This window comes from Empidonax traillii, unplaced genomic scaffold (genome assembly GCF_003031625.1).
Source record: "Empidonax traillii isolate 1590-97213 ecotype Southwest subspecies unplaced genomic scaffold, ASM303162v1 scaffold65:size4453928, whole genome shotgun sequence".
Taxonomy (NCBI): domain Eukaryota; kingdom Metazoa; phylum Chordata; class Aves; order Passeriformes; family Tyrannidae; genus Empidonax; species Empidonax traillii.
The window spans coordinates 3,384,976-3,406,480 of record NW_020955258.1 but is presented as its reverse complement, the minus strand read 5'-3'; the positions used below and the strand labels follow the sequence as shown (position 1 = coordinate 3,406,480).

The 21,505-nt window shown below is 35.5% G+C and overlaps 1 protein-coding gene across 1 annotated transcript in view; it reads right to left on the bottom strand.

Annotated features, from left to right (window-relative positions):
* Positions 1-21,505, bottom strand: part of CERKL (ceramide kinase like) — a 52,842-nt gene that overhangs the window by 8,863 nt on the left and 22,474 nt on the right. Inside the window, exons 2-5 of the mRNA XM_027880241.1 lie at positions 21,125-21,367; positions 13,342-13,473; positions 7,666-7,729; positions 4,778-4,920 (exon numbers count right to left, since the gene is read on the bottom strand). Of these exons, the coding sequence (XP_027736042.1) occupies positions 4,778-4,920; positions 7,666-7,729; positions 13,342-13,473; positions 21,125-21,367 (582 nt within the window). The remainder of the gene's footprint in view (positions 1-4,777; positions 4,921-7,665; positions 7,730-13,341; positions 13,474-21,124; positions 21,368-21,505) is intronic.

The window sequence follows — 21,505 nt, the reverse complement described above, 5'->3', positions numbered from 1 at the left end:
TGTCATCTCTGGCATTTCATAGCCAAGCAGAAGAGCTTGCAGAAAAGTAAAGAACCAGAGCTTGCCACCAAGCAGAATATTGACTTCTTCATATCATTGATTAAGGGATTAGTAATTCAATGAGAGTTTAATTAAAAGAACAAAAATTATAATAGGAAAACTCAGAACCTAAAGTTCCCATACAGAAATGATCTCACATACGTTTTCAAATTATTTTCTGGTTGCATGAATTCTTTAATATGCTACAGAAGCAATAGACAATTCTGGATGCTAAATTTGCCTTAAATTTAATGGAAGCATTTAAACTTTCAGAAGTAGGATAGGGAGAAAAGGGAAATAGTATCACATTTCAAACAAGAGGCATTCAATATTTAAATAAACACTTTTAAAGCATCATGTACTAGATTGAAAAATTTTGTTTATCCCAAAACTCGGCTATCTTTGATATCATGTTAGTGGTAGGAAAAAAAAACACTCTAAATTTGTAAAGACTAATGTACATAATTACAATGCTCTAAAGGTATCTTTTCATTCTTATTCAGGAATATATCCTTTGGTTATTTTCAATAATTTCTCTCAATAAAAAGTGTAAAATAACTGGAGATCTCAGTATCTCACAGATCCCCTGTTAAGTCCCTGAAGCATCTTAGTCTCTGAAGGTAATTCAGAACTTCATGGAAAGCTGCTGTAACACCAGAGAGAGGAGCTCTGAGTAGGGCTCTCAGGGTTCCTACTAAATAAAGGAAGTGAGGTACATCCTCAGCGAGATAACGGATGCCCAAAAGCCACAAACCCCCCTACATTTGATCTAAAAAGCAATTCTCCCCAAAATTCTACAAGTATATGGACAACACCATTTCCCGTATGAATGACTTCAGAGATTTAACTTCTAGATCCAACCTGTTCTGCTCTGCCAGAGAAGCTAGCTAAAGACATAACTCAAAAATACTCAAGTATTTCCTTCAATCACAATTTTTCTACTCCTATCAACTGTCATGGGTATCTCTCCAAAACAAGGGAAATCACACACACAAGCAGCAGATCATCACAAGTCAAGCTAATCATGTTTATTGCCTGTACCATGAAACAGAGAAGCTGTTATTCTGAACAAACTATTTTCCTTGTCCCCGAACATCAAGTTAATAAAAGAGCACAAGGCAGAATATACTTCTGAAGATCAGGTTTGGTATGTCTTAAAAGTTCAATTCCTCATTTAAGAGTAATTTATCAATACAGATGGCAGCACAATATCAAATGACCACAGCTGAAGTCAGTACCAATCTTCATACTGATTTTAATGAGAGTTAAATCTCATTTCTACTTAACAGGATAGGCACAAGTAATTGCATCCTTCTCTTAAATCTGTGGAGCTCATCAACATTTGCAAAAGCAAACAAAGCAAAATCCCATCCTTTCAGGACTCCTAGGAAGATAAAACAAGTTCTATCTGTGCTAAAAACAAATACCACATCCATCCTTCTACAAATTGAAAATCTAGAACAAGCACAATTTTGTTATATTCTCGAAAAACCCCTCTTAGTACATCCCTAACAGCATTTTTGATCCAAATAACGACCGAATAACGTGTCTCATTAACTAGGTCCTATATAAGCAGGATGGCAGACAACATAACCCAAAACAAACAACGAAAACCAAAACATGCAGTCTAGAAACAAAGTGAAAACAAAAATACTACAAGCTTTTCTGATATAAATGGTGATTCAATAATAACGGTATTAATGCCATTATTCCTCCTCCCAAGTATCTTCTTCCCTGTGTAAGATCAAGCCATTATTTACCAATAACAAGATGATTCCCCTGAACATTATCATATCACTACAGAGACTAACTTTGATGCCCTTGTCTGGCTTGCACCCCTCACACATTATTAACAGTCACATTTTCATTTCTCACTCCAACTACTCAATTTACTACGAAAAGGTTTCATCCATACAATTCAAGCATTTCTGTCACCTGCATTTTTTTGAACAGAAACAAAGAAGGTTTTATTACTCAAAAAATACGATTTCATTCAAAATATCAACCCATTTTCCTGACATTACAAACAACTCCTACAACCTCCTTCCTATGAGATGTGCAATAAGCATCACAGTAAGGACAAAGTATCTGCGGGTCATGTAAAGCATGACTGATGAAGGTACCAAACAGAAATTGCAGAGAAAAAAAATTGTCCTTGGAAGTGCAAGCACTTCTGCAGTACAATTAACTTAATTAACCAGACGACATGAATATTCATAAGGCTGTTAATGTCTCCCCCATCCAAACAGATAAATGTGATGTAATGACTTCCTAGTCAAGCATAGCTAAAATTCCGTTGAAAACTGCACCAACATTTTGGTTCTTTGCCTGAAATATCACAGAAATTAACACTCCCTCAGTAATATTTCTGAATTAATTGGAAATCATGAATTTATTTAAATGAACCATTTCAGACCAAAAGGTTCACAGCCATCAGATATAGATTGTCTCTTGTTCTGTAACAACTGGATAGCTTTTTTAATGTCCTTCCAGTTCCCCCCTCCCTTTCTCCATTTCCCCCTCTGTACAGTTTCTTAGCAGTAGTTCCCATAGCAACAAACAGTCTTGCTAATGGCCAACAGTACAACTGCAGGCTTCCCCACATCTCATCTATTTGATTTGGACCAGAATAAGGCAGCTCAGTAGAGTATTTTAGTAAGGACACACTCCCCTCTGAACCTTTCTCTTCGGGAGGTAAACTGCTTCAAGAGCATTTCCTTCCCATCAAGTTGACTGAAAGTTCAAAACGCTGTCTTAACTACTTATAACAGGGGCTAAAACCAGATTTTTAAGCCACTCACATAATGCCATCCTGTAATACAGTTGCTGTTTCTACTCAGCTGGGGAATCCTATTATTTCGGTACAATGGATTTCTGGTGGGGAAAAAACATTAATTGACCATTGAGTTCCATCTTCATGAGAAGAAGTACCGTACTTACTTGTTTCCTAACTGACTACCTCGTGGATTATCAGCAATATGGAAATAAAATAAACAATAGACTATTTTTAAGAACTTATTAAGGAGTTTCTCACAATATAATTTAAGAAATTCTTCTCATCCTTTTGTAACAAGCTGTACAGCATCCTTTTGGGTTTACAGGTCCTTTTTGATCGTGACATATTTGTCTTAAACTGAAGAGAGTAAGCACTAATGATGAGGCACAGTGACCTAAGCACAACATGAAGTCAAGTGCTGGAGAGATTCTCAACACTATCAAGATATTCACAGGAACTGAACCGTGATTCACATCACTGAAGTGATGGCCCAACTGCTGTACTCAAACTCATTAGCTTTATGTATTTGAGACTGCCACCTCTTTTACAAATACATTTCCAAGGGGTTTTTAACTTGCAAAAAAGCTAATGTAATGTCACACTTCTACAAGCAACTAGTCCCTGTCTTCATCTTGCTTTTGTAAGTGCAAACCAAGTCAAAGCACTTAAAAAATCTTGCTTGCTCAGTTCAAAGTGACTTGCTCCAATTTTTTGTAGAAAACAAAACAGCGATTTCCAGTTCAAGTGGCTGCAGGAATTTTTTCCTTACTAGTTAGAAACATCTGAGAAACTACATCAAGTAGTTCACATCAAACATCCACAGAAGAAAGTAGTGTCCATGAATGCCCCTTCTCTTTTCAAGGGAAGCGATTCATATACTCAGCCAGAATCAACCCTGACTGTACTGATCTGTGCTGGTTTTGGCTGGGGTAGAGTTCGCTTTCTTTCCAGTGGCTGCTGTAAGACTGTGTTTTGGATTTGTGCTGAACACAGGGTTGATAATATAGTGATGGGGTTTTTTACTGCTTCAAGAGCCAAGGCCTTTTCTGTTTTCCATACTGCCATGATGGCAAGGAAGTTGGGGGTGAGTGAGAGGTTGGGAGAAGACACAGCCAGGACATCCTTGTTTTGCTTTGCTTATATGCACAGCTTTTGCTTTACCTACTAAACGGTCTTTACCTCAATCCATGAGTTTTCCAGTTCTCTCCTTGATCCTGCTGGTGGGCAAGTGAGCGAGTGGCTGTGTGGGCCTTGGCTGCTGGCTGTGGTTAAACCTCAACACAGTTCCAGCTAAAGCCTTCCTGCCTGGGCCAAGTTATACTCCAATAAGGGCAAATACAAAAATTGTGAGGAGAAGGGACACACAATCCCCCCCAAACCAACCAACCAAAACCACACCACAAGATTCAAGTAAAAGTTAGCAAAGAAGCAAAAGGATTTTTAAAGAGAGAGAGATTTTCAGGTCTGTGAGAGTAAAGAAAAGAAAAAGCAGTTTTGTTAGCATATGTTTTTTTTTAATATAATCAACAAAATATTTTTCTGGGACGCCATGTTAAAATAGACCCTAAGCATGAATCCAAGAGAGAACTCTGCCAAGAAAACAGGAGAGATGCAAGAAAGGAAGATCTAGAAAACAAAGTTTTCATAGGGTATCATTTCTCTCAGGAAATAAGGGCAAAACTTGATCTTTAAATGAATCAGCTGAAAATTATTTTAGTTTTATTCTTCCTCAGCTTCTTCCTTCAGGCAAAGAGCTCATCTGTGCCATTACTATAAATTATCATTACAATTTAAAATCTAGTCATTTGTAATCAATCTAAATCACTAATTTAGGACATTTATTCCCTTAAGTAACTGAAGCTTTAGCATCAAGAACTGCCTTCAGTAGCCAAAACTGTAAAACACACCAGGGGGACTTAAAACAGATGACTAACAAAATGTAACAGTACCTTTTATTCTCACCTGCTGGTATTACTCCGAGAGGAACCAGTGCTCTAACAGGGTCTGATACATAATCTGTGTCTTTTCCAGCATCTATCTGGGCTCTAAGCAGTAGACCATGAGCAACTTCACTGACAGATCCATCTCCACCAACACAAACCACCCTATTACAAAACAAAAAATTTACAGCTCAAAATAAACTCTTTCATAGCCGAGCAAACAAGTGGAAGGCAGCGACCACACACCATTTACATAATGATATTTCAAATAGCTAAAATTATTCTTTCAGAACAAGCTCAGGCTTCGTTGTCAGATCAGTGAATGCTACCTCATGAGATATAAGCATCCTTATTGCTGCTTTCAGTCTGAATAGGAGTAAATATGTTTAACAACTTACAAAATTCTTCTTACCTTATCACACATTATGGTCGTAAACTGATCAGATGGAAGAACCAAACACAAGCTTAAGTGCCTCAGTGAAAAAGCTCTTCACATTTTTCAGCGCTGACCCACACAATCATTCCAATGCCTTTTAATTGCCCTTATAATAACGACTCACCAAATATTACAATAAAATAAAAAAATACTTGAAAACAGCTATTTTCACACACTATGTAGGCAGTTGAGGGATTTAGGAAGGTATAAAATCCTAGTGCCAGCAATCCTTTGCACGAAGGTACTTAATCACTGCTTCTGGAGCACATAATTAAACTCCCACCTGCTGTGGCTATAGAGAGGAATGCATTTGTCTGTAAAAGCTGTGTTAGAGCAAACCTTTTTTTTTTTCCCCCTCCTTGTTTTTGTTTATTTAAATAGCTATTACAGTGATTCTCCAAATTATTAAACACATTTTAATGATAAAAATAGTAATAATACATTTCAAGCATTTATAATATAAATGTCAGAATCACTTTAGGAGGAACTCAAAATATTTTTTTTTGTATATCTATATGAATGCAGCTGTGCAATTATATCCAATAACTCAACCAGATAAAACTAGTAAAGTCTTGACAAGAAAATACTCATTATGTTATTAAATGTTTTAATTCAATTACCTCAGCTCCCTTACATTCTTTCTTCAGTTCCTATTATTATTTCCAAGGTGGTTTTTAATTTCTGTGAGGCACATTTTCTTCCTCCTCGTAATCTGGAGTCAATACCTGTCTTTTGACTCCTTTTTTGTTTATTCCTAGGCTTTAAAGTTTCTTCCACAGCAGCAAAAACAGTTAATTTTTGAAGTCTGATAAAATATACACGTGGAAGGACTTATCTGATTGTCCTCTGGCTATTAAAGCCTAGGAAATCAGACATATTTTGTTCAGATTTTGGAAAGCTGTGTTTGTTGTAAATAAAGTGTCCAAGGAGTAACAAAAATACTGCTAATTTTGATTTTATTATTTTAGTATCAAGAGTTACCCTTTTGGCTGGAAATAGAGATACCATCAGGGACCTGGGATTCCAAAGCTAATCAGTGAGAACCTGCTATGCATGAGTAGAAAGTTTCAAGCAAACAGACTTCACTTAGACCACAAAGAAGGCTTCTTAGAGGAAGAAACGTCTATCTAGCCATCAGACACAACTTTCCAAATCAACTATTTACTAAGTTCTGACTTAACCCAGGCTACTCTTAACATCCTTAATGCCTTAGGTTCCAGATCAGGGAAGAAATATATGCACATGCATTGCCTCTTCCTGTCATTGTACAAACAGGAAAAGGCAGCTGCAATGGCAGCACCACAAATACACTCTATTTGTTACCAAGGCTCAGCCACAAGACAGGGGTAATAAAAACACACTGCCATGTTGACAAAGTGCCAAAATTTTCAGTGTCCCTAAAAAAAAAAAAGTGGATAGCAAAAAAGGTGGAACATATAAGACATATGACATGCCAACAGTCTCTGCAAAACAGAGTGGTAACTGGAGTAATCAAAGAAATTATAAATACAAACAACTTTGACAAAAAATTTACACATAGAAGGGTGTTGTTACAGAAAGCACTGAGATATGAACTGTCAATTTACTACTGTCACTAGTAAGCTTCAATTTACTTCATATACTGTTGTAACATGTAAAGAAAACTCTTCGAGAAAAAAAATCAAGCTTTTGATTTTGAAATTGCATGTCTCTGTACTGCTTACCTGATATAATGAATAATAAAAAAAATAGTTGTCTTGCCCTTTCTATATTTTCACTTGAATTAGCTTTCTATCCACCTGAAGTAAGCAACACTTGGCAAACAGAAGCTGAGTTAGAGTAGCAGATTAATGGACACAGGCACAGCCTTCAGTCCACACCTAGCTCATCTCCAGTTGCCTCCAAGCTTGGGCAGAGCATGTAAGGTGTACGTGCAGCAACAGCACAAAAACTACCTTACCTCTTACCACAACACACAGTGCCTAAAAGGAGGTACAGATGTGTTGTTCTAGAAAGGACAGGGATCTTTTCACCTCAGAAATCCTAGCATCGTATTGACTTTAGGGTTATATTCTTCCAGCCTCTTCTGCTCCAGTTTGCCCTTAGATGTGTCTTACAGGGGAGCTACTTCAGTGACTCTACCCAAAGATCAAACAATTCAAATACACCTCAGCATAGAAGATGTTAGTGAAAGAACATACAATCTTTTCTTCTCTGTCTTCATATTCTCGCAAATACAGACACAGTAATTTTCATGAAGCGTATTTCAGAAAGGTTTATGTCTATTTACCATTATTTATTAATCTAAAATACATAACTGTTGTCAGTAATATTTAAAAACCAAAGCATCTAATGAGAACTGATTTTATCAGGTTTCATAGATATGAGAAACAGAGTAACTCATGAAATGCCTACTAGCACAGTTTTGATTGGAATACAAATAAAACAGTAACGTGACAAGGTTTACTAACATTCACAGTCACTAACCAACTTACCCATCAAATGCCTGGAGTTCACATTCTTTAAGTACCGAGAGAGCATGTCCTTCATATTCAGTTACTGCGGAAAATATTAATTATCAGCAGATTAGATAATTTTAAAGGGTTTTTAATTATTTTGCCTTTATAACATAAGGAACATGCAGCAATTCAATTCAGATTATTTTTTTAAATCATTAATGTTTTAAAAAGTACATGAGGTTTTATTTTACACCAAAAGGAGAAGACATTAAAACTCAGCTGCCATTAGACACGTGGCTATTTAGTGCATTTAAATTCTGATAATTTAAGATGTTTTTTGCATCAAAATGCAAGTTTTAGCATTGACACAGTTGACACAAACTTCAGGAAAATAAGCATATCCTCAGTAAAGACTGAATTATTTCAGGATCAATCAAATTTAATTGCCTTTGTGTTAGGATATGCAAATTGCTAAATCAAAAATATGAGGAGTTAAACACAGAAGTATGAAATCAAGCCAGATACCAGTGACAACAGAATATAACACACAGAGGAAGGTGGCACAAGTATACACCAGAGTTCATAGCCTCTGGAGGAAATGAATCTGTCACTCTACATTGATGTCTCTGTGTTTGCTGATACCCTATATAGCACTGTAAATGCCAGTGAAGACAGGATAAACTGGCATACTACAGATGGCACAAAGCATCATAACTACATTTAGCATTTTCTAGGGCAGCTTTGCCAGAAGAGACAGCCCAGCTGCAGCCACCCATCAAAGATTTTTGCTGACTGACATGACACTTGCAGATGGATTTTTTGTGTAAGAATGTGCATCATTATATGCAAAATTACATTAATCTTTCATGCTTGTCTGTCCCTAGTGCTTGCATAGTTCAAGGCTTTTCTCCAGTGTTTCTAAACACTGTTAAAATTATTAGTCTTGGTGTCTAAAACAATCATTCCGTATCTGTACCTATTCTAACAGTATTTCTACAGACTATTCACATGCTGCTTACAAGAACTGAAAATACCCCTCTCTCTCCCTATGTACACATACACACAAGTATGCTTCTATATATAGTGAGTGTACAGATCTTTATTCCAAAAAATTTAAAAAGGAAAACAAAATCAAACCAAAAGCAATAAAATGTTTACACTCCACACTAAATTGTGTACACACATACACACACACATATTGCATATAACTTCAAAATCCCCCAAGCAGTATTAGCAAAGTTCTAGTGCTTGGTGTTTTGAAAATTTGTAATTAAAAACTAGAGTTATTTTGATTATATCAAAGGCAGGGAATTATCATTTTGCTGCAGAAATGGCTATCACTACAATAACTTTTGGGAATTATTGACAGCAATTTCTTTCATGTAGGGCCTCTTTGGAAGATCAAAGCACAATATTTAACCTACCATATTCAGTTTTGCATTAGCAATAGGAACTATGCTTTTATCAATTCCTGTAGACTGTGTAAAAAGTGACCAATAAAACTGCACATCATGCAAAAAGGCAGAAAGGTTCAAATATCTTACCATTGCTTAGCTGTGAAAGAAATTCTTCCTATGAAAACATACAGTTGGTTACCAGGTTACATGCCTTTTTAAATGAACATGATGACATTTAGAAAGTTATGAGTACAGTCTAATTAAAATGGAACAGTAAATAAGATGTATTTTGTAACAGAAAATATGCCCAGTGCTTTCCTAATGTAAGTAAGTTATGCCTACTATTAAAAAATTAATTCACTCAAAGAACAAGGACATGAAAATAAAGAGGGTTCCTGTCTACAGAGAAATCAATAAAGGCAGTAAAAATGACTAATGTTAGCCAGATTGATAGTAACTCCATCCTCTTTGCATCTAATTGCTTAAGTTTGAAAATTATGTACAAAGACTACTGCAAGGCTTAAGAATGGGAAATTCCAAGAAATTTAAAATTTGATGAGCAAATGACAGAAGTACACAGCACCTATTTTGAAATACTGTGACAACAAGGCAATGAAAAAATGAGGTTTCCAGGAAAAACTTTGTGAGAACATAGAGAAAACCATTCAAGTAGAAAAAAACCTTTAAAAAATCCAACACAGATATAACAAGACCATGTCTAAAAAGTTTTCTGCAGGCTTGACAATCTCCAGAAGGGCATGTACAAATCATTCTGATAGCTGGAAAAGAAGCTAAATGCTTGAATATTTGGCCCTGTTCCAATTTTGGGGAAAAAAAACCCAAACAAACAAAAAACCCCTACACAGCATATATTTGATAAGAGGAAAAAGCTTCTTTTATCATTTGAGAAGGAATCAGATTATTTGGTAAAACTTAAACAAATATTATTTAATTATTTTTCAAGCACTTCTAATGCATAATTGAGAAAGCTTTTCTTTCTCAAGGACATTTTGTTCTTAAGTTTGAAGTAACAGAATCCTGAAGGAAGGACACCAATGGTGAAGCAGATTTGAACAGTCACACATACCCCAGAACATTTTAACACCCTTTCTCACATAGTGAGCAAGAACTAAGGGTTCTGCCTCTACACATAGAAAAAGCAGCATACAATTAGTACAACACTTCCAAACACAGAATGACACCTAAAATGTTAGCACTCATGTCAGAGACTAAATTCAACAGGATTAGGACTGCTAAAGATAACCTTTTTTTCATCCAGGGTCAACATCAGTTAATCTGTTATTATTTACTGCACAGTAAGTTTAAACCAATGCTTTTTATCCAATTCTCAAACACTCTTCTTCCCTTTGTGATTCTGCCCTAAAAATGGGTAGCCTTACTTTTGCCTAAATGTCAGCTTGTAATTGTGCATAAACAGAAGCAAAAGACTGAATACCAGGAAGACAACTGAGGCAAGCTATGATTCTGTCAGAGCTTCTTTCACTTATTTATTTATTTATTTATTATGTGTAAATTTTGCAAGATACTAATTTATTTTTAAAATATTGGCTCCAATTATCTCTATTTGTCAATATTTGCAGGTATCTCAACAATGGAGTGAGCTCTTGTTGAACTGAATTTTTGGAAGAGTCCATGGCAGACATATCCCTGCTGCAGCACAAAAGATTGTCAAATTCTTAGAAGAATGCATAAAGGTGAGATTTTAACTATTGTTTAGCCGTAGCTACAGTTAAAAGTCCTGTTTCAGTTTAAATTTGCTAATTCCCACTTTCTAGTGCAGTAAGCACTTCAGATTTGTTTACCCATTTGTAACCCAAAAATAACCCAAAACCCAACAAAACATACTCTATAAGACCTTTGGTTACTTTTACTGAAATTAATACAGCTCCAGCGCATAATTTGGTAAAAACAAACAAAAAAACCTACCAAATTTGAAGATAATTTGAAAAAGTAAATGTTACTTCAGAACTCACTCATTTACATACATGCCTTTTGATTGCTTTATGTCCTTGAGTAGGAGACAATACTTCCACTCCAGACTTCTAAATACATAAGTTTATTCCAAGAGAAGTTACAATGAAGAATAAGATCTGGCAAGCCTGATCACTGAGGAAGCAACAGCAGCTACCACCATACAAGACTGCAAGAGAAGAGCTCTGTCTTTCAGCACTCCACTGTCAACCTTTGTCAACCTGCAAGTTTTGCATTGTGTATGCACTCGAAGCCACTTCACAGGTTCAAATTTGCTATAAGGTTTTTGTAGACAATGAATTTTAAGCTTTAAATGTGCGCATGTGGAAAAGTATAAATGTAAACTATCTTCAGTGTAAAAAATGTACAAAAGCCTTCACAATTTCAGTATCTAATACACGTTTGTACACCACCAGTTATCTAAATATTGGCCATATTCCAAAAAAACAGGAATAGCAAGATACACATTCCAGCTTCACAAAATCCAAAACAATTATGGGAGGAAAAACCCTGCTCAATTTACTTGAAATAAAGCACTCAGTTTTATTATAAGATGGTACCAATGGACAGGGCTTTCCCTCAGCACCCACCACCATCACCACTGCCTTTTTATTAAATGCAGTTCCTAATTATTTAGTTCTCTACTAGCATTGAAGACTGTAATGCAGTTTTCTCATTTTGCCTGTAGGAGGAGTGTTAGGCAGCTAATAAGCACAATAGTATTTCAACACTGTCAAAAAACCCTTATTTAAAGGATAAGCCATTAAACATTTTTCTGGCTAAACCCAGAAGTTCCCTTTTAACATTTAAAATAGTAATAATTAAAAAAATAAATTTTACACTGTTTCTATTCAATTAGGAAAAATGTTTTTAAACCTACTACAAATTACATTCATAGCTTACATTAAACCTTTTTTTTTTTTTAAATATCCTGACTAAACAAGGCTAAGTTCCATTTCTAAGACAACAGCATTATTATTAATCTGTTCACACTACCATCCATGTCTTGCAGGTGAAAAATATGTCTGTGAGAATCAAAACTTATATAAAGCTGCTAGCATTGCCTTCTCAGTTAAGGGATGTTATCCTTTTAGAGGTTTATCGCTATATAATTCTAACACAGACAATCTTTTTCACATTTATTTTAATATGCCTTTAATCTTCAAGTGATTCTACTTTAAATTGTGGTTTAAATAATTAAATAACAAAGATATAGGTAATAAAATTAGCAAGATAAATCCCATGTACAAACACTTTCTAAACTTTCAGATTTCCTCAGAATAATTTCTGGCCTGCAACCAGAACTAGTCATCATTTAAAGAGAAGTTTAAGAAACAACTGCAGAATGAGCCCTCTGTCTTATAATCTATTTAAGTGGGAACTAAGTTTTTTCAAGTTAGTTACAATAGACATAGGAAAAAAACTTTTTGGTTTTAAAATGCCTTGCACCAGAATTTATATTTCACATGAATGTGAAATGCATAATCAAAAAATAGCAATGTATTAAAGGTAAATGTAATACTAGGGATTAAGAATTGTGAACAGGAAATTCTCTGTAAATTTAGGTGGTTTTGGGGACCAAATTTGATGCAGTGCAAGTTTTGGTCTGTTCATAGAAGGGAGCAGAAGCAATGATCAGATCACTAATATTTTGTTGGCTTAAGAAAACTCATTATTTCCCTGTTCAGTTTCTTATAAAAAGTCAATCAAACAAAGCAGCCAAAGGGCAATTTCAGGACATAAAGCAGAACTCTGGCTCAAACTGGGGCCTTAAATCCAAACCTGCTGTCGGGAACCCATCGTTGAGCAGAAGGCAGCATCACTACAACGTTACAGTTGTACCTTTGCATTACCCAGACAAGTCATGCCCATGTGCCTCGTGAGAACTGCCCTTGTCATCACAGAACTTAATCACTCAGGCTTCCCTGAAACTGAGTCAGAACCCAGAAATACTGTGTCCTTCAGATTAGCCCCTCTTATATGTCAGGCCAATAGAGGTTCTCCAAAGAGAACAGTTAAGGTCATGTGTTTGTCAGAATGCAGGAACAACTCCTAGCAAGCCTATATAAGACTTTCAGATATTAAATGTTTGTTTATAGAGAATGCTTACTTTAAAATAATACCAATCATGAATTACTAGTATTGATTGCTATTCATGAAAAATATTCAATTAATAACAGAACTACAAAACTGCTTTTTGACTCGAGTATTGAATGCACTACTTGCAGGCAAAGCCAATAAGGATTAGCAGTAAATTTAAATTGTCTTGTATGCTTAAGGACTAGTTTCACAAAGGATTAAGTATGTTTTTGAAGCAACTTACCAGTGACATCAGTTTTTATGTCAGCAAGCTTAAAAAGAGGTGCAACTTGTTCATCATAAACATGAGTGGCTTCTCTTTTGTGGCTGCTTGGATTAACAAACACTTTTAAGGTTTTTGGTCTGCTTCTAAAGCCTTGAAAGAAAAACACAAAACATTTAAGATTACGCACAGCCCAACTATTTCTACAGCTTATATGAATTTTTAATATTAGAACCAATATAACGCTTGAACAGGATAAATAAATTATGGTCAAAAATTGTTCAGTTTCTTCTTGGATGTGCACTAGTTATCTCTAAATTACAGTGCTGATTACTTTTGTGTGTACAGTTAATAAACAGCTGCAGGAATCAGAAAAAAAAAAAAAAGTCTGTCATAACTTTGTTAAATCCTGATACAGGAACAGAAGGAATATGAAAAAGTTCTAAGTTTGGGCAACAAAAAAGAAACGAAACTCAAACAACAAAACATATCCTTGTTGGAATTTAATATGACACCCTCCCAGCAGGCACATGAAAAAAACCACCCAGTAAAACTGATAATACAATCCAATTCTTTTTTTTTCTGAGAGTGAAAATGAAACAGTGCAAATGAAATTCCCTTACCTTGAAGGAGGTCCAAAGAAATAGAAAGAAATATAAACCTTGGCAATTTTATTCAGAAATCCGAGAATTATTGTTCATTTTGTTTTTTAAACATTTCAACCTTTGAAGTAATGAACTCCAAGGAAACAACACCAAGAAATACTGCTAGACAAGCTCTACCTTGTCCTGCACATTGATCCAATGAAGTAATTTTATTCTTTGAAATACGGCATTTTGTTGAATAGTAAATAACTCGTACTAAACAAATAGCATTACTTTCCAAGTTCTCTTCTCTAGAATTCCTAAAATTTCCATGGTTCAGTGAGGCTGCTTTGCTTCAAAAAGAAAGCAGTAGCATGCAATACTGCAGTTCTTTTGGTAGATATTTAAAATATATGATTTAAACAATTCTAGTTCTTATTTTAGGATCAGGAGAGACTATCATTTTCTTAGCCAAATAAAAGCTACAATATCTGGTGAGTGTACAGCTTTCAATATTCAAGAACAAAATTAGTAGTAGGCCATAACACCAAAAGAAGCCAAGGGTGAAAGCACATTTTCCTGCCCCATAGAGTATTATTTCAATTTTTACAGCCATGTGTACCTTCAGAGTGTCAGCTGGGACTTTTGAAAGCTCCTTCCACTTACCTTCCCTCAACAATTGAACAGGAATGATTCTTCAAAAAAATTAGAGCTAAATACTATTTCATCATTAAAGGTGAAAGATCTTCCTTAAGACCAAAAAATAACAATTATAAAAAGTTCCATAGATTACTTTTTTTCATTTATTTAAACACATCAAATAATCCGAAATGGAAACTAGTACTTCATCCAGTTTGTGTTAGCAAATTTAAATGATTTCTTAAAGATACTGAAAGAAATTACTGGGTGAGTTTGCTGCTATAGACCCAAATGCATACTCAAAAAAATTATATAACTATATTTATGTCAAAATGTTACACATAGTGATGAGTCATTGCACAGCAAACTAATCCTGAGGAATCCTTAAGGCCTGAAGAATCCTGCACATCTTACTACCTATACCTAATAGTATCTCCTTCAAAAAGGAGGGGAAAGAAAATGAATTTGGTGAGGACGTCGGATGTGTTGGAGGGCAGGACTGCTGTTCAAAAGGGCCTTGATTAAGTAGAAGAAAGGTCTGACAAAGCCTGAAGATGTTCAGTAAAGACAAACACACAGTTCAGCACCTGGCCTGGCAAAACCCTGTGAGTGTGGGGCTGGGGAGGGACTGACCATGCAGCACCTCTTGAGAGACGATTGGCAGCTCCTGACGCACAAGCAGCCGAACACGAGTAAGCAGCGTGCCCTTGATGCGGTGAAGTCTGAGTGCTTACTGGGTTGCAGTAAAAAGAGAACAACCAGCGGTCCAAAGGATATCACCATGCCCTTGTTTTCAACATCTTTTGAGCCGGAAGTGCAAAAACTGCATCCACTTTAAGGGCCCCCAGCACAAGACTGATGGAGTCCAATGGAGAATTGTGACTACAACAAGGGGCTGAAACAGGCCACAGACAAGAGTCCACAGTAGGTGACTTGTACAGCCTTAAGAGCAGAATCTACCTAAGTGCTTGCCTTAAGTATCTACTGCAGGAGTAACAAAGACCATCAAGGCAGATCCCTTGCAGGGACAAAAAGGCAATGGACACAAGTTGCACAAGGAATATTCCAATGCGAAATAAAGAACAACACTCTTCACAATGAGGGCAGTTGTGCCATGGATGCCGCTGTCCATTCTTAGAGATTTTCAAAACGTACCTGATCTCTATTAGAAGCTCACCTGCCCTGAGCAAGAAGCTAGAATGGATTATCTCCAGAGGTCCATTCCAACCTAAATTACTCCTGCTTCTCTGGAAACACAAACAAGCACTGCAGGTATGTACTTCAGTGCAATTTCTAATCACAGGGATTACAACAAAAACAAGGAAGACTAAAGAAAAGTTCCCAAGAACTATTAATACATATAAATTATCATCATCAAGATATTATAATAATTTCTTAACTGAAATTAGGCTATCTGGTATTATTGCAGTCTTTTAGAAGCTATAAAAATATTAAGACCAAAAAAGTAATTTCTGTGACTTGATAATTTGCCTAAAGCATCAGTAGAGATCAAATTGAAAACTACTGATCTAAAGAGACTCCTGATTTAAAAGAGAAAAGATTTAGCCACATTCATAAATGTGCTGTCATGCTTTTTATCTTCTTTACAGGAACTCCTACCTGTGACAGCTGGTCCCAAATGCTCAACCCCCACCAAACTCAGAGCCACAAAACTGTAAAAACTGACTTCAGAGTCACTGATTTCTAAGTATACCTTTAAACTTAAAAAAAAACCACCAAACCCATATAAATTAATATAAGACACAAAGCAGAGGGAATAGAATAGAGAATATAGTATTAGAGAAAGGTGATGAAGTGTCATAGATTGTTACCCAGACAGCACAAGTCACAACACTGCTAAACAGCCATTAGGAGAAAAACGAAGGGAAAAAAGCAAACATCGCTACTCACTTCCATGTTTTTGAGTTTTAGGTGTATAAATTTAAGCCCTGGGTAGCAATATACATGTTTAAAAGAAATCCTAATTATGGAAAAAAATAAAGGCTTTTCAAATGTTGAAAAAAAAATTCTAGATTTTTAAGGAAACAGTTGAACTTCATTTTTTTAAAACAAAAAATTTATTTATTAAATTATTCTAAATCAGAAATTTTATTTATGATTATGTATATTAGGCTATTTCTGAAAACTAGATCAGATTTGAGACATAAATCTTAGTGAGATTTTTAAGAACCAAATAAATTCACAAGGTGAAAGTACTGGAATATTCTCTTTATGACTACTTGAATATCAATTTACGTTTTTGGAGAGGTAAAATATTTCATTTACAGAAACAGGTATCATAAATAAGGCTGGTACAGAGCTGGTACACTGCTGATGTGGATTTGTTTGTGCCAAATAATTGCCAACTGACATGAAAGGATGCTCGTGACAAAAATAACTACTTTATCATTCCCAGCGTGCACTGGACATGTTATAAGACACCAAACAACCGAGTTTAATGAAAAAACATCCAGTATCAAAGATTAAACTTTCAGACAATATTACCGTGAAACTTCTTTAAAAGTATTTTTAAATAATAATCTTTTAATTGTCTTTAAACAACGTCTCTATGAATGAATCAATGTCATTGACTACAGCGTGCAACTGATTCCAGTCTGCCAGCCTTTTGGTGCTCCCCTAACTGGTATTCTGTTATTGTTTTCTGGGGCTGCTCCGTTTGAAATGAACCAGCAGCCTAAAGCAGGAAGGCCAACTGTTCCTCTAGTACTAACAAATGTGCTAATATGCACTAGTTTAAACTTGATCTATCAAGTGAATCAGTGAACCATGAAGGGTGGTGGGTCAATCAGGGTGTTCTGAAAACAAAGGCTCATAGGGCAGCAGCGACGCTGTGCTCAGACATACATCTGTGCTGCTTTCAGTCCTCAGCTTTATGAAAATGGGTTTATGTTACAAAAGTTAAGAGCCCGGAATCATGTCATTACTGCCTACATTTATAAATACTTTATACAACATTAGGAATATTATATATGAGAAAAACTAATAACATGAGACGAATTTGTTAATGTAACTATGGAGATACCACTGTTAATATTAACTAACCAAAGTTAATGTTTAACATTAATGGTTTAATTAAAACTTCATGCATGAAGTTTCAGGCATTCATATCAAATCCCAGTATGATACTACAGAATAGTAGATAAAAATAAAAAAGCATTTTATGCCTTTTTTGCTACTTTATCATTTATTCTTAACCACATTTACTGTCTTCTGTTAGTTTACAGATTTTTTAAGTACAACACTTTCAAAACGACTCTTAATAAAAATAAGTGTTATTCTTTTAAAAAAAGTATTTCCAAAAAAACGGATGAGCATTGACAACTGAGAATTTTCTCTCCCTTCTGAACCTGCCTTAACCCTTTAAAACCCTTTAAAAACCCCTAATGCTTTAAAAAACATTGGGTACAGAGGATTTTAGATTTAACATTCTACTGACACAGTATGTCTCCCCACTGTACCTGCCCATAAGTCCTGTACAAAAAGATGTGACGTGTAAATGGAAATCATTGAGAGCCAGGTGTGTAACAGGACTGACAGGAGCTCAGCAGCACATTAGAATCTGTTTAGGATGCTCTTTGGGGCCTTCCAGGAGCCAGTCCAGAACCACTGTTCCACAGGGGCATTAAGGTGGCACCTTACATATTAAGATGGTTACCTGACATCAGTTTAACAAATACCTGGTGTACAGAAGATCACTGTATCACTGAGCAAGCCCTTCATACCCAGCTGGCACACACCTGAACAGCGGCAACAATAGGCAGAAAATAACACTTATTTAAAAGTGGGAAGATGGTGGTACATATATTTTGTTATCCTGTCACACACATACAAAAAATCCCCATAATAGCAGTCACTGTAACTAAATTCTAAACAATTATATCTCTTTGTTTGCTCACTTCTATGATGACAGGCTTCATAAAAAAATATAGCCTAGTTAAACTTTAAATTGAATTACTCTGAACACAAAGTCAAATCAACAGAGGACACTCACTATGAAGAGAGTAAGAAAGAACAGGGAAAAAACATGTATGAAACATTCATGCCAGACAAATCATACAGTAATAGAGAAATTGTGTACATTAAAATTTCAGAAAAAAATGAAATCTTCATTAGAAGATCGGAAATCTTCATTAGAAACCTCCAGATAAAGCTCTAACTCATATCATCACTGATAAACTTTATATTATTGTTCCTTAATTGATGTATATGCATAAAAATATAAAAAAAATCTTGCCAAGGAGTAAGGTAAACAAATAGAAATTGCATTTATCTTCAGAGGAAACACCTGTCAGTCACATGTACCCTCATTTGTCAGAATGTCAAAGTATTGCTGACAGACATACCCAAGTATATGTATGTTCTACTTTGCTAAATCACCTCCTTTCATTTGTTCCAGCCCAGAAACAATAAAAAAACCCTTCAAGTAAATAATGCAGCGGTTAATGAAAATTTACTTTGAGATCAGATATACTAGGGGAAGGGAGCAGGGCAGTACACTAAAATTTTGACTATTTCAGAAGGATAAAACCAAAAGGAGACACTTTGAGTTCATTAACAAAGATGTCTCCAACACTATTACAAAAGGGAAAAAAAAGCTGCAGCAAAAACTATGAAAATTCACCACTGTTTCATGCAGAGACATCAATGTGCCTTCTGAGATTTCAGTTACTGAGGAATCAACAGAACTCAACTGCATTGTATACTTTTAGACCAGACCTAAATCCTACTGGGAACTTCCTACCAATGTTTGGTACATTTTAATTCAGAAGACTTTTTTTCTGAATTATATCATAACTATACCATCACTGTTTGAATTACTGATAATGGGTCTCTGCCACACTGAATGCATAAATATTGCTGGGTTTTTGGTGATTTTACTAGTAGGAAGGTAGTCTGACTATCTAGCCAGAATGTAACAGTATGAAAATAAATACTTTATTGTAATTATAGAACTTCGAATAATATACACATTAGCCAATGATACTGGGGGGGAGGGAGGAGGTTGGTTTTTTCCCTCTGAGTCTCATTACTCCTGGCAAGTAGAAAAAACATGTACTGATCAGACATTACTTAAAAAAAAAAAAAAAATCAGCACAAAGTTCGAGCTTCTAGAGAAAGAACGAAGCTGAAGGAAGAACCTGAAACAGCAACATTGCACAGAATACTTTTTTCAGGTTCAGGTGGCTTCCAATTACAAAGCTATAAAACAGAGACTTCACCTTGAGGTCAAGGCAACCTGAGCAGAGATACTGCAGGTTTTTTTCCTGTGAACATATGGTATCACTGCTCCTGATAGATGGAGGGTAATCTGGGAACAAAACAGACATTTGCTCCTTATGCAAATGTCCTTGCCTTTATGGGTAGCTGGAGATCTGCAGGAATCTTGGCACTTCTGCAGATTTAGATATTTCATGATAAAGTCTTTCAAAAACGAAGACTTTTTAATAACATCTTCATTTTAAAAATCCAAAGTATACTGTAAAGAAACAATGTAAGAAAGCACTGTTAATAACTCATGTTGTATCTCTAATAACTGCTTTGACACTTTCAAGTCACTTTACTAGTACACTATAAATTGTTACTGAAAGGGTTGTTACAAACACTACAGATGTACAAAATTTGAATTCTGTAATCTGGTTCTGTCTTAACAATTCACCTGGAGTTTTAGTAGTCCATTACAAGATGGACTGTTTTTCTTCTGTTCTAAACAAACTCCTTTGCTATAATCTGTAAACAGAGGCACGTTTTGGAGCTAAATCAGAGTTTGGTATGGTGAAGGAAGTGGTTTTTCAGGTTTTTAAATCAAAAGTGTCCTATATTATGTGTTTTTCTAATATGAACTTATAGTAAAAGGTTTGGATTTCTTGTGGGGCTCTTTTCCCTAAACGGTGAATAATTTTTCTTAAATTTGATACACTTCCAGAAAAAAATAAAACTATAATGAGTTAAATAAAGCATTCTGAAATGGGCATTATCCTAGGCAAACACAGAAAGATATTTTTAAAGTAAAGAACTGCCTCTCATCACTAGCTAGTGTCAATACACTTTGTATCAAATTATACAAGAGTCCTACAGAACCTTAGGAGCACTGCCACCTGTGAATTTATGAAGTTGAGCAAAGTCTCTCCCATTAGTCTCTTAAAGAATCTGCAGGTCTCAAGTGGGAGCTCCTAAACAGTCCCCAAAGAATCCTTAAAGAGTTCCCAGAACTGCAACTACTGTACTACCATCAGGTATGTTGCAATTTCAACAAAATATTTTATTTCTTTCAGAAACAGGTTTCCCAGAAGACTCTTCAGTCAGAATAAACTACTTATTTTCAGTATTTTTCAAAACACTTCCAAAAAACAGCATCAATTTGCTTCATTTTTAGAGAGAGTCAATTACTGTCACTTCCCTAAATTTTACACTTCACCATGCAAAATTTCTGTAGTAAACATTTGTCAGAAATAACATTCATATCTGCATGTCTTCATTTCCACAGGCAAAATGTTTCTAAGGCTTCACTCAACCTCATGTATTGCCAATAGAAATAACATCAACCCCAATGAATTGCTTACCGTTCATAATGTCCTTCAGATGTCTAAACCACAATTGACAATGATCTTCACTTAAGTTATTTAAATGGATAGCACAGTCTGTCAGTTTATTCTCTTCTTTCTTTAAGCATTTAAAAACTGTGACACCCAACAAAGTGCCACCTTTTGTCTGCCCTGCAAAACGACGTCGTTTCAGTTTTACTGCAAATACATCCTTCATTTCAATAATCTCCTCTTGAGCCTGTAAAACCATACTGGAATCATCTGTACGGGGGAAAAAAGAAAAGCATTAGCAATATGATTAGGAGTAACACATAAAAAAGATATTGTTATGGCTTCACTTGTTGCATCTGTTCATGTTTGTATTGAAACTTACTGCATAGCATTTGTCTCAGTCACAGG